We start from the raw sequence: 15,000 nt of genomic DNA on the forward strand, positions 1-15,000 counted from the left end.
TTATGCGTGAGAAGCAATTTCTTCTTCACTTCCTTGTCCTCTCTTAGAATGGAAAGAAATTTTAAAAATGCATTTCTGAATTTTGACCTCAGATATGTTTATATTATTATATGGAGTTCAAGTCCCGATATTACCCCAATTCTATTTTTTAATTAAAGCTAATGGGTAACAAAAAGGAAGCAAGGACATTGCTTCCTTTCGTAATCATTACTCGTTCTGAACTTAATTTCTTACGTTAGATGTTACACTGTTCTGACAGATCGCGCTATCGTAGGAATTAATCTTTCAAGATTGGTCACAGACAATCAGTCTTTAGCGCGGTTAACCTTTTTTAATAAACATTTCTTTGATGGCATATTGTTCAAGGAACCGGTATCTTAGTAAGAATCGTTAAATTCTTTAATTACGATGCCCTAGTTAAAAAGAGAGAGAGAGAGAGAGAGAGAGAGAGAGAGAGAGAGAGAGAGAGAGAGAGATTCGAGTATTATGGTCATGTTTCGTTAAAATTCAGATCATATTCGTTTTTGTTGTTCTTTGTGAGTTCAATTTTTTTAGTTGAACCGTCATAAATTCTTTTACGATGCTCCAAATTCTAAAAAAAAAAAAAAAAGAAATTTAATGATTATGTGCAATGTTTCGTTAAAATTCAGACCGTATTCGGTTTTTGTTTTTCTTAGCGAGTTCAATTTTTTTAGTTGATTTTGCTCTAAATTCTCACCTAGGGTATTCGGTTTTAGCTCACATGTAAACGCAGTCTTGCACGCATGATTAGATTGCAAACGTATGTATATATGTTACGGTCTTTTTGAAAATTGCTAGGCCATTGTGCAGATCAAAATCTGTGATCACATTGCAAATTTCTCTAAATATCTTGGCATTCTGCAAAAGTAAGAAAGTTTTAAACAATTTACAAAATCAATAGTCTTATCATTGGTTAGTTTATTAAACAGTCTCAAAAAGCAAGAAACGTGTAAAAAAAAAAGTTAAATAAGTAGTTAAAAGGAAGGTGAATAAATGATAATAGGTAGTAGACATACTATAGAAAAAGTGTAATTGTGTTTGAATCGGATAATAGTGATGGGAGTCCAACATAGAACAACAGAAACAAGCTAAAAGATCTATCCATAATTCTGAGGAGATTCAGAGCAGCCCACGTAGGAGACACTGATTGTTCCTGCGCCATAAGTTGACAGAGGACGTACAGTTCCTAATGTCAAAAGGCCGTTGTTTTTCAAGCATTGGACAATGGCACTTACAAGCTTGGTACAAAGCACGGCCAACTTAAACGGGTGTACACTGGCAACCAATTTACTTGATTGGTAGGAAAAATTACTTTCGATAGATGATGTAGTTATTATTATTATTATTATAATTATTATTATTATTATTGTTATTATTATTATTATTATTTCTAGCTAATCTACAACAATAGTTGGAAAAGCAAGATGCTATAAGCCCGAAGGCAATAAACAAACGATATGAGAAATAATGAACACTTGTAATAGAATATTTTAAAAACAGTAACAACGTAAAAACAGATATTTCATATATAACTATAAAAATTCTTATATCAGCCCGTTCAACATAAAAACATTTGCTGCAAGTTTGAACTTTTGAAGAGGGAAATAAACCTGCGGGGAGTAACTATTCAGAAATCCACGGTCAAGGTCAGTGATTGGCTAAATGCTCTTGAACTAAAGTCATTCATAACCAGATTCTGCAAGTGTTTAATATACTATGATTTATGCAACAACAACTGCAAATGGGGTGCTTCTTGCGCTAACAAATCTGACACACAAACACACACATGACAGATAGGCAGACTACAGGTTATGGATGTAATATCTTTTTCTGTAGGTTCAATAAACATAAATTTCAAGGTTTAAGGTATTTCCTAATATATTTTATTTAGTGTATTTTACATTCACATCCTTTTATTATTCAATTGCCTTTCTTTCAACTATCTACTTGCTAAATACTTTTTAAGCTTTGATGGATTTTCAAAGATTGAATAAATACTAAATACTTTTATAAGCTTTGATATTTTTTCTAAGAATTAATAAACGTATTTCATTTTACGTTCACCACCTTTTATATTTTATTCACCCTCGTAAACTGACCACCGATAATACTGGTGATTTTGTAGATTGTCAAACCATGCTCCTTTTGCAAAATGGCCAGATATTTAGGTAGTTCTGCAATGTTACCACAGATTTTATCTTTATGCATTATGGCCGAGTTTAGTTCTTGATAGGATGCACTTCTTTCAGTAGACATGGAAACATAATACAGAAGATGACTGCACATCATTTAAGCGATCAGTAACTCGAAAAGGATAAGTGTTTACGAAGTCACCTCTATGCATTATTTTAGCAAATACAGACATACAGAGAATTGCCACACATTCTATTTATGAGATCAGTTACTCAAAAAGGATAATTGTTTGTCACTCCACCATTCTTGTGCCAAATACACACATACAGAGAATTACCAGATATTCCACTTAAAAGATCAGTAACTCGAAAGGGATAATTGTTTACGAATTCACCTCCACCATTCTTTTAGCAAATACAGACATACAGAGAATTACCAAACCTCATTCTATGTAAGAGGTCAGTACAAAAAGGATGAATGTCTGCCAACTTACCTCCACCATTCTTGTAGCAGAGATAGGGGAACCTCCAGACGTTCCCGATTCCGATGGCGTTACCGACGAGCGACAGGAGGAAGTCCAAGTGATTGGTCCAGGTTCCCCTGAGAGCCGTTTCATCGTCGAGGTCGGCGATTTGAGCGGCGTCGTTGGGCGTTTGAGGTGACGTCCCGTTGAGGCCGTACTGGGTCATCTCCATGCCACCGCCTCCGCCACCGCCGCCTCCACCTCCTCCTCCTCCGTCACCGCCTCCTGCTGCTTTGGTCTTGTTCTTCTCGTCTCCTTCCATATTGATTAGTGGAGGTTGAGAGGTCTCTTCGTCTGTAGTTATGGTGGTGTTTAAGGAATAGCGATTGGGCGAAAGTCCTTCAGGAAGTCACAGGAATATTAGAAGGATTACTAGGCAGGGCCACCTATTGGCCTAGGCTACGACTATACAAAGGTATTGTGATGTGTTTATTATTGGCGAGGTAGAATTTTTCCTTAAGGGGCTATCCGGCTTAGGCCTATGTAATACAATACTAAGTTGAAGATTTATTTTTTCGAAAAGGATTTTATACTTTAGTTTTGATTATTTGTCATCAGTAGATATAACTGTGTTTGGTTTATGATGTATTTTAAGGGACAGGAGAAGGCTGAACAATCTGCAGATTCGATCTTGCTCAGATTTTCAAATCATCCGCGTTGTGATCCAATGTTGATGTGCAAACGAAGGATTTCTGGAGTGAAGCGAATGGCTGTTCTTTCTTGATGAGGTGCTTTGTCTTCACTCGATTCTGAAACGAAAAGAAAAGGAACATTAAAATATGCCTTCGAACACATAAAGGAATAACATTTGAAAAAAAATATATGGATTGAATTATAGTCCTTTTTAGAGTTTACTGGTATTGGTTGAATATGTTTAGTTTACTGGCACTTGTTGAATATTTTTAGAGTTTACTGGTATAGGTCGAATATGTTTAGCGTTTACTGGTACTTTTTTAATATGTTTAGAGTTTACTAGTATTGGTCGAATATGTTTAGCGTTTACTGGTACTTTTTTAATATGTTTAGAGTTTACTAGTATTGGTCGAATATGTTTAGCGATTACTGGTACTTTTTGAATATGTTTAGAGTTTACTAGTATTGGTCGAATATGTTTTGTTTACTGGTACTTGTTGAATATGTTTGGAGTTTACTGGTATTGGTCGAATATGTTTAGTTTACTGGTACTTTTTTTCATCTGTTTAGAGGTTCCTGGTACTGGTTGAATATGTTTAGCGTTTACTGATGCTTTTTGAATATATTTAGAGTTTGCTGGTATTGGTTGAATGTTTAGATTACTGGTACTTGTTGATTATGTTTAGAGTTTACTGGTATTGGTCGAATATGTTTAGTTTACTGGTACTTTTTCAATATGTTTAGAGTTTACTGGTATTTGTCGAATATGTTTAGTTTACTGGTAGTTTTTGATATTTTTAGAGGTTCCTGGTACTAGTTGAATATGTTTAGCGTTTACTGGTACTTTTTTAATATGTTTAGAGTTTACTGGTACTGGTCAAATATGTTCAGAAGTCTTCTCTATTGCTCATACGTACCTATATATCAATACGAAGCACCCATGTATATATATATATATATATATATATATATATATATATATGTGTGTGTGTGTGTGTGTATGTGTGTGTGTATTAGACGAAAGTTTTTGCAGCGAGTCATCGTCTAAGAACATTTTGCTAACAGAATTAAGTATTTTCAAAGCAAAGTATTTTTGTTTGCAGATTAACTTTAATACAAATTGCTGTGAATGTTGAGTTGCAGTATACATTTTATTTCACCATTCTTATTGTCGTATTGTTCAGAGATTTATTTTCAATATATATATATATATATATATATATATATATATATATATATATATAATATATATATATATATATATATATATAATATATATATATATATATATGTGTGTGTGTGTGTATATTTGTATGTGTAAATTAATTAGATATATGTACATATTTATTGTGTACATATACTGTATGTGTATATTGTATGTGTGTGTGTGTGTGAGAGAGAGAGAGAGAGAGAGAGAGAGAGAGAGAGAGAGAGAGAGAGAGAGAGATGCGTTTTATAGTAAAGATCTTTTAGATTTAAAACAAGTGCTTCTTATTAATCTAGAGTATAACATTGAGACTATGATTCATATATGCATTTACACATACGTATGCATTTGGATACATGAGATGTGTCTAGATTTCATTCATACGAAAGATATAATCATTAAGACTTGCATTCACTGAACAATCACTCATTAAAATTTTCTATTGATTGATTATGCATTATCTTGTGTTATAAATGTCAAAGACACTTACCGAGCCTTTGTTTCTATATCTGATTAACTGTGTAAGAGAATGCTAACGGTTGATTTAATTTAAATTATTTAATTGTTAAAAGGGATAACCCCCCCAAAAAAAGGAAAATAAATAGTTATATCAATACGGGATATTGAGTTATTAAGTAATTATGCTGTTATAGTATATTACCTAGGCTTAATAGAATAAAAAAAAAATTATTTGTAGCAATAAATAATTGGAGATGATAGATAGAGAAAGAAACCATGGCGTTTATTTTTAATTTGTGGTTTTCCTTATCTTTTTAATTAACATGTTTTATAGTTACCTAGTAACTAGGAAACATGATTAGAAGCTTCATTCATTATGTTGGTGTTATAGACATAAAAAATTTCCTCCCCAGTGATCTTTATACATAATTCGAAAAAATTATGTTTGGGTTTGAGAGGGAGATTAACTTTTCAGTGATATAGCTTGGGTAGATCTTCTGGTTATTTTTATTTATTTACGTTAATCGGCTGTTTTAGCGTTTTTTTTTTTTGCCAGGAATGCTTATATACTGTATATATATATATATATATATATATATATATATATATACATACACATATATATACACACATACACACTAGTTTACGCGATCCGTCAAAAATTAGGTTAAATATTTAGATGGATATGCATACACACACAAATTCAACCCTTTCCATTCCATCCCCCTTTCATAAATACCACACGGCAGTTTGGGCAATTTGTGGGAGATTATCGTTTCCGAGTGGTTGCTGTGACAGGATGTATACTGTATATATATATATATATATATATATATATATAGATATGTATATATATACATATATATATATATACATATATATATATATATACATATATATATATATATATGTAAATATATATTATATATATATATATATATATATATATATATATATATATATATACGATCACCAGATATTATAAGTCTATCTTATCATTAAGTATCAACGAATGAGTGACCAGTTACAAGCAGCAATTTAGAAATTGTCGTAAGAAAATATGGAAATAGATTTTATCAAGGAAATGAAAGAGGAACACCTGGTGTACATGTACAAAGAAACAAATTATCATACCTAGTCTAGTAGGAAGATAAGAAAACAAAAAAAAAACGAACCATCTGCAAGTAATTAGTCTGTGCCTCATTACATACTGCTGGCAAGAACAAGTGTAGGACACTATTGCCTTCGCCTCCATCGTTTTTTTTTTTTACTTTTTATTTTTTTTTTTTATTTCACATTGGTTGCATTGCGGAAGGTGTTAAATGTTAGAGCGAGTGTTGGATATCAGGGAAGATCTTCATGGATGATGCTTCGGAGACATTGAGAGCTTTAACAAGGAGAAACTATCTTGAAGACAATGCTTCATTTGTATTAACTCGTTTATTTGTTTATTTTTGTGTTTTTTATTTCTGGCGGTTACTATTTATTGTTTTTATTTTATCAATTTCGCTGGTAATGTAACTAAATTCTTTACTTTTGTCATTTAAAGATGCTTTGTTCTGTTATGCGGGACCTTGTTATAATAGATGTTTCCTGTATTTGCTCAATAATAATGATAATAATAATACTTTATAGTCTTTCTTCTTATTATTACTTGCAGGATTTTGGGTAGTATTGATTGTAGATAATTTAATATAAATACAGACACATATACACATACAGTATATGTATATATTTTCTTTCATCATTATGTTAAAAGATCGTGGTATATACCAGTTTGGAAAATAAAAGAAGTATTCTGTTTAGAAATGATACCTTATGAAAGATTGTTCAGGAAGAAAAGGATTTTATTAAAGTAAAATAGTTTTAAACAATAATGTTTACACAACATTTCCCATGTTTAGGTATGATCACTTAGAAAAATTAATATTAATTCTTGTGTAAAACGTGTGAAAAAGAGCAGTGTATGAGAATCAGGGACTTAGTGACGAGGGAGGAGCATAAGAGCAATGAGTATTAGAATGAGGAAAAGTGGAACAATTAAAAATAGTGTTTGAGGATGGAGTTTGAATGAAGAAGGAGTGTGAGAAAGAGTTAGAGAAGAGGCAAGGGCCGTGAGATTGGGGAAGTGGTATGAGAAGGAGTAGGGAGTGAGATATGGAGAGAGGATTTTGAGAATGAGTATGAGATTGGGGAAGGAGTGTGATAAGAGCTGGGAGTTTGAGAGTGAGGAAGTGGTGCAAGACTTAGGAAAGAGAGAATTGTACAGGAGAAGCTGGTAATTGAAGTTGAGAGCAGGTGATTGAATTAATTTTAAGACTAGTAGAGATACTGAGGAGGGGATGTTAAAAGTATGAGAGACTGAAGAAGTTTAAAAAGAGAACTGCCTCGATGAAGTTATACAAAAGGAGGGTAAAAAAAGATGAACCGGTAAGGAATTTGGTAAAAGTATTTTAGAAGCAAATGGGAGATAGGAAAGATAGGTGAATAAATACGTGAAACAAGCAGAAGGGAGGTAGAAGAGATGATTGCATAAATGCGTGTATTTAAACACAAGTTGAATGTTCTATTTTGAATGATTTCTACACTTTAAGAAAAATAAAATAAGGAAGAAGAAATCTTTCTGAAATGCTTATTATTGACAAGAAAAGAAATCGACTTGCAGGACTTTAGACGTAGAGTGCTTAGGGACGAGAAGAGCATCCGTATGCTAGGGATTTTGAACCTTAAAGAAGTGTGTGATTTCGCTCGCTCCTGATGCCAATGGATGAGATAATGGCTTTCATCCTGTTAGAACAATTACCCCTCGACTGAGATCCACGATGAGAGAGAGAGAGAGAGAGAGAGAGAGAGAGAGAGAGAGAGAGAGAGACCTGATGACTGAAAGGAAGTGAAACAGGATAGGAAGTAAAAGAATAGAGATATGCGAGTTATCGAAAAGGAATAAAAAAGAAAACTATGAAAAAGCTCTTGTCAAAGTTTTTTTGCTTTGGTTTATTTAAAAAACTTTGATGAAGATATTAAATTTTTGTTTGTATACTTTTTATCTTGATGGTTTAAAGGATTTATTGGATCTATAAATGTAAATTATGTTGACCTGTGTTGATATGAAAGATTGGTATGATCTTACGCATCAAATGCACTTATTCCCTGTGGGATACAATACCAGGTCATTAATATAAAAGGTTCAGAGACTCCCATATTATTGTTTTACCCATTGATTCATGTGAATTTTCTCACTAACCTTATTATATAAGTTTTCTATTTCCTTTCTTCACTGGGCTATTTTTCCTGTTGGAACCCTTGGGCTTATAGCAATCTGCTTTTCCAACTAGGGTTGTAGCTTATCTACTGCTAATAATGACAAAGTGTTGAATAATTTTGATAGTGAATACTTCGATGTTTTTTAAATTTTTTTTTAATAGAATATTTTTCTGCCACTACGATATTTTTATATCGAGTATTTAATTTTGTTTTTGTTTTTTAATAGTTTGTTAGAAATAGTCTGCATGGTTATTTTTATGGTATTTCTTAGACACGAGCAGAAACTTTACTTTGTTGAACATTAGTTTTTATACACATTGTTAGAAAAACAACCGTAATTTTAATTGGAAACAAGCTGTATTTCAGTAAAATACAGGCGACCGTAATTTTTTCCCTACTTTGTTATTATTTTGTACGGGTTGGTGACCGTAATATCACTACTTTACGTCAATATATCTGTTTTTAGAACGATAAATGCCTGGCAACATTTATCCAGGATTTTTACCATTTTTACGGCAAATTTTAACACTGGATCAATGCATTCATAATCTTTAGCTAAAAAGCAGAGGGTTTGACAAAATAAGAACCATCTTCGTGGAATGCAAAAGTGAGAAGTTATCTGAAAAAAACTTGTAAAGATTTTAACAAATAGTAAATGAGTATGTTGAGTTCTTGACTCGATCAGCAACAACGTGGTAAGATGTAACGCGTAACTGGTTTTTGATAGAAAAACATCGGAGCCAACCTTTGAAAAAGCCTCAAACGACAAACCCAAGATATATATATATATATATATATATATATATATATATATATATATATATATATATATATATATCCGAAATCTAACCGAGGCCATTTGCGTCAATTGGTAGATTTAGATTTACTTGAGAGCTTAATAAAAGACAACTTTTAAGAGGGTGATAAGACGTTTGGTTTTCGGTAGATCACGAAAAATGTATTAGAAAATACGTTGATAATGTGAAAAAGTCAACAGCTTTCCGGAGTGTTTTAAAATTGAGAAAATAATTGAAATAATCATAGAGGGAGATGTTAGGGTTGCGATAGTCTATTCGAAATATCCCTACTCGCAATCTGTTAGTCGTGAATTCGAGCTACGCCTGACCTCATTAGTTTCTAGTAGGAATCGAGTCCTCAGCAGCCATTTCCTGGCCTTCCCTGGTCCCAGCCTAGGTTGAGAGGGAGTGAACGCCGGTCGGCCTCTAGGATATTGTCCTGCCCCTTGCCTCTGCCGCTCATGAGTAAACTTTAAACTGAATGTATTTTGGACTCCGTAGGTGATAATGACTTCAATTTTAGAAATCCTATTTTCCTAGTGTATATGGTGCCCCGCATAAAGGTGAAATTGGGTTATGGTTTTGAAAAGGTTTATTTTTTTTTATTCGTAAATTTCAAATCGAAAGCATGAAAAGAGTTTGATTCCTAACGCGTGTCTCGCACCTGCAGATCCAGAATTCGCACTTTGAAATAACTTTACAGAAACCTGATCAGACTTTTAATTTCAAACATTATTCTAGCATAACAAATTGGGTTGCGAGGTCTTAGAAAAAGACAGCAGTAGCAAGATATAAACAGACAGGCTAATTCCTACATCGGCGTATATTTATCCCGAGATCTAATTTAAGTTGCAGTCTGCAAGCACCGACCTTCTGCAATGAAAACAATGTAAATAAATGGGTATACATGTAAAGAATCATAGTTCTCTTGCCAAAATACCTTGTAGGCAATAGCGAGCTACATACGATTGGAAAAGAAACTGTACTTTTCAATTTGTCGTACCCTATACAGTCGGGTTATACTGTAGGATATCAGGTGTGAAGGCTTATGATAGAATACCAAGAGAAGTGATTTTCTGGTGCTTGAGGAAGAGGAAAGTTCCGGAGAAATTGGTTAGATTGGTAGAGATAATGTAAAAACAGAACAAGGAAAAACAGCTGTTGGAGAATCAGACATCTTTGATGTTAGTGTTGGATTACACCAAGAGTAAGCATTAAGTACGTTTTTATTTGTGGTGGTCTTGGATGTGTTAAGTGAAGGGATCAGAAATGAAGTGTTGTGTGAGTTGCTGTGTGCAGATGATTTGGTGATTACTGCTGAGAATGAGGAAGAATTACCGAAAGTGATGGTAGAATGGCAAGAGACTTTGGAAAGTGATGGTTTGAAGGTGAAAGTGGATAAGGCTGGAGCCCTGCTTAGCAGTAAGGAAGGTAGGGACAGGATAGCCATACATGAAAGTAGAGGAGCAGTTATAAAACGGGTAGAACAATTTAGGTACTTGGGATTTACTATAAATCAGGATGGAGGATGTGAAGATGAAGTTGAGAATAGGATAAAAGCAGCATGGGGAAAGTGGAGGGAGATAGCAGGAATGGTAGGTGATATGAAAATAGCAATCAAGGTAAAAGTCAAGATCTATAGCACAGTAATAAGACCAGTGTTGATGTATGGATCAGAAACTTGGGCTTTAAGACGAAAAGAGGAAGTAAAGCTTGAGATAACAGAAGTGAGAATGCTAAGGTGGATTACTGGAATATCAGTGTTTGATAGATTGGAAAATGATGAAATAATAAGAATGGCAGGTGTAGTGAAGATTACAGAGATGATAAGAATGTCACAACTGAGATGATGTGGGCATGTGTTAAGGATGGATGGTGGTGAGTGATTGAGGAGGGCTTGGGAGGAACCTGTAAAGGGGAGAAGATCAAGAGGGAGGCAGAAAATTAGATGGCGAAGGATGATATGGAGAAGAGGTTTGGTGGAAGAGACCTTTGATAGAAGCTATTGGAGAAGGTGCATCAGGCAACCGACCCCTTAATGTAGGGATAACGGTGGGGAAGAAGAAGGATATCAGGTGTGAATTATTTTCTCATAGCCTCCATAATGAACTTTGTATAGTGTAAGTCATCCAACTATAATAAATAAAGAAGAAATTAATGAGGTCATTTGCATCCACCTTGAACTTATGATCCCTGAACAAGGAGGAGAGTTGCATGTAACCGATTGCGTCATTGCTTCGGTATATAATGTAGGCTCATAGATCAATGTCAATGGAACCCTATCTACCATGGATATGGGAGAGGCAAGGGATCAGCATTCAGGGGGGAAGGACAATTGACGTTTTCAAAGAACGTTTCCTTATAAATTTTGACGGTTTTAAGGAACGTATCCTTATAACTTTTGACGTTTTTAAAGAACGTATCCTTTTTTGACGTATTCAAAGAACGTATCCTTATAACTCTACAACTGCTTCTCTGTCAAATACATTGAATTGATTTGATTATTCCAGCTACGATTAAGTCGAAACTTGTTCCGTCGTTCGTCATATAATTCGTACCAATTGATAGATAGCACGTCTGTAAATATTACGTTGTTCCCCTCCGCCTTTAACACCCGCACTTAGGAACCAGCTGCTATGTACTACGGGGTTAGTCCATAGTGATTCATCTTCTTTTTCTTGTTCTCATGATTTTGCTTCTTTATTTCTAGCGCGTTTAGGATTTTCTTGTCTTTAAAATGAAGATTGCGGATAAATGTGATAGTTGAGGCAATGATGTCATTTCTTATATCAAGACAATGGGTTTTGAAATGATGGTCACTGTAAACATTCATTTGCATTTCCTGCTTGTTTTTCCTCCTTTCATCTTTTCCTCACGGTAAGATAATCTCTCTCTCTCTCTCTCTCTCTCTCTCTCTCTCTCTCTCTCTCTCTCTCTCTCTCTCGGTTTCACAGTAAATCTTTAACGATAAGGTTTTTAGTCATATGCAGTATTTTGATCACAGCAGATCATTGTACCCGTTTATGGATGGTAGAAGTAATTAGTGGGAGATTGGAAGCAACCAACGGACCTAGCTGACGTGTGCCGAGAACTGTGCCATTCAGACAAAGCGCCGATTTTGGGGTCACTATATAATAATTCTTTCGTACATACGTGTGTATTTGTGTGTCCATGTTCAGTAAAGAATTTTGATCTTTACAGTATATGAAAGAAGACCCAATTACGTTCTAATCGTATTGACATAAAGATACATTATCATATGGGGATATTTCATTATAAAGATTATACTGCTGCTAAGTAACCATATCCCCTTATAGAAAATTCTGTGAAATAGGTTAATATCATCTCTCCTTTATTATAATATTATTAAATGAAATGGGTTTTAAATGCACCGTTGTAAGAAGTGTTGAGGAATAACAGATGTCTTGAAAGGAACAAATTATGGGGGATGAAGACGCTAACAGTGTTGATGATGATGATGATGACGATGATCTGCAGGTGCTGGATGCTGAGCAGTGTGGAGAGACGGAACGATGTTTTTATGTATTTATCCTTGAAGCATCATCATCACTCTCTTCTTTTCACTTCTCTATGTGATGTTAAAATGCTTTTGAACCGACTGAAGAGGAGGAGGAGGTGGAGTATGTGAGAGATGATAACCTAGTGGAAAGGGACGCTGTGATGACTGTAGAGGATAAAAAATGATGTGTGTTTGTTTAGAGAGAGAGAGAGAGAGAGAGAGAGAGAGAGAGAGAGAGAGAGAGAGAGAGAGAGAGAGATATTAGAACTCATTATAAGTTAGAACAAGGAATCTAAGAACAAACATGTTTGTATATTAAGGTGTGTTTGTTTGTTTTTGTGCATGTGGCTGGGTATCATATACATATATATATATATATATATATATATATATATATATATATATATATATATATTTAGAGAGAGAGAGAGAGAGAGAGAGAGAGAGAGAGAGAGAGAGAGAGAGAGAGAGAGAGAGAGAGAGAGAGATACAAAATGAAACTGGAATAAGAACACAAGTGTTGCATATTAAATGAAGGGAAGAGAGAGAGAGAGAGAGAGAGAGAGAGAGAGAGAGAGAGAGAGAGAGAGAGAGAGAGAGAGAGAGAGAAATAAAAAAAGAACCCGAGAAAGTGTCTGAAGAAGACATTAGGTAATTGCTGGCTACAATCTTGCTCTAACAACGTAAGTGAAGGGCGGTAAGCAATGCACAACTGAAGTGAGATCATAAGTAACTCAACACTTGATTCTGCCTATTTTAAGTGAATAAATACTTTAGAAATTATAAATGATTAAGTAATTGGTAATTATGTTCGCATGTTAAATTGTTTTCGCTAAATATGTGCAAATTAGTGCCATGTTTTTAATTGAATTTATACAAGTGTTCTTTTAAAAGGATCGTTAAAATTACACCAAGAACATTTAATGGTAATTTAGCTTTATGAAATAACAAACACACAAGTGTTAGAAAAATCGTTTATAATTGTATTTGCTTACGTATTGTGCTACAAGGATTGAATTTTGTGTTTGTTAGGTCAATTTATTAGGTAATTTGTTCAATTTGAAACTGCCTGTATCATGAGCGTAATGAAACTGACTTCAAGGATTAGATTGATTAAGATTAAGTACTCCATACCAATCACCGTTCAAGTAATTACTCCCTGTTTACGCCTAGGTACCAACGTTTATTTAGTTTATTTGTTTCCATCTGTACCTCCATCATTTTTACTTCTGTCGTTATTGCCTCTTATTCTTTTTTTTTTTTTTCATTTTTTCCTTTCCTTCTTTTTTTTTTTTTTTTTTTTTTTTTTTAAGAACAATGTTTCTAACTCAATAAAGTCCTTTAAGTGAAAGAAAATTCAAAATTTTTGACTCATGATTAATATCAGCAATTTTTCAAACTTTTCCCATAACCTTTTAAGCCATGGAATATGTGGCCGAAACTGGGTAGTTGGGTACGAGCCTTAATGCTTCAAGTGTCTCTCCACACCTGCTGTACCCATAAGAGTCTCCCCAACTGTCAGCCGGACAGCAGATGAAATAAGAGTGTCTCCATGCCAGAATTCGGTGTCGTGTTTCATCATCAGGCGAATTTCTCAACGATGTATCGTCTGTGAATGAGATTCCACTGGATACTGGATCTCTCTCTCTCTCTCTCTCTCTCTCTCTCTCTCTCTCTCGTCTGTGTGGTGGTTACCCCATTTACGTAATATATAATTTTAAGTTTCCTTCCTAAATTACTTGCGTAGTGCTCTCTCTCTCTCTCTCTCTCTCTCTCTCTCTCTCTCTCTCTCTCTCTCTCTCTCTCTCTCTCTCTCTCTCGTTGAAATAGTATATTTCCCCATTCACGTAATATTTTTTTTCCTACCATTATTTGCTTATTGGTTTAAAGGTTTAAATTCCGCTCATGAATGGCAGAGGCTAGGGACAGCGACAATGTCGTAACTAGCAGGACAATGCCCTAGAAACTGTCCACATATACATACGATCAGCGCCCAAGCCCGCTCTCCATCCAAGCTTGGGACAGGAAGGGCCAGGCAATGGCTGTTGACGACTCAGCAGCTAGACCTATAGGCTCCCCCAAACACACACACTTCCTTACCCCACAAAAATGGTGAGGTTGCAGACACCACAAGAGACTATCGAGCATGAGCGGTGCTCGAACTCCAGCCCGGCAAATCATCAGAGAGGAATTTTTTCACAATTTGATTACATATATCTCTCTTATTCTAACTTCATTGCTCATACAAACTTAATACCTGCATGTCGCTTGTAAACAAACATGGAACGAGTTTGATAAGATAGGGGAAGATTGGATGACACAATTCCTATTTGTTCGAAATACTTCGTTTATCTGCGCGACCGTCGTTTACATTTCTGATACAGTAGACAGATCAGCCTCTATTTGTTTTGTATATCGTTCTCATAGATATGTTAGTCGTAAT

The 15,000-nt window shown here is 34.5% G+C and overlaps 1 protein-coding gene across 2 annotated transcripts in view; it reads right to left on the reverse strand.

Annotated features, from left to right (window-relative positions):
- LOC137652232 (sodium- and chloride-dependent GABA transporter 1-like) overlaps nt 1-15,000 on the reverse strand; it is a 483,785-nt gene that overhangs the window by 287,570 nt on the left and 181,215 nt on the right. For both annotated transcript variants that reach the window (XM_068385472.1, XM_068385471.1), the window contains one exon: nt 2,648-3,426. In XM_068385472.1, coding sequence (XP_068241573.1) covers nt 2,648-2,939 — 292 coding nt within the window. In that variant the 5' untranslated portion in view covers nt 2,940-3,426. The remainder of the gene's footprint in view (nt 1-2,647; nt 3,427-15,000) is intronic.

This window comes from Palaemon carinicauda, chromosome 13, assembly GCF_036898095.1.
Source record: "Palaemon carinicauda isolate YSFRI2023 chromosome 13, ASM3689809v2, whole genome shotgun sequence".
In the NCBI taxonomy this organism is placed as follows: Eukaryota; Metazoa; Arthropoda; class Malacostraca; order Decapoda; family Palaemonidae; genus Palaemon; species Palaemon carinicauda.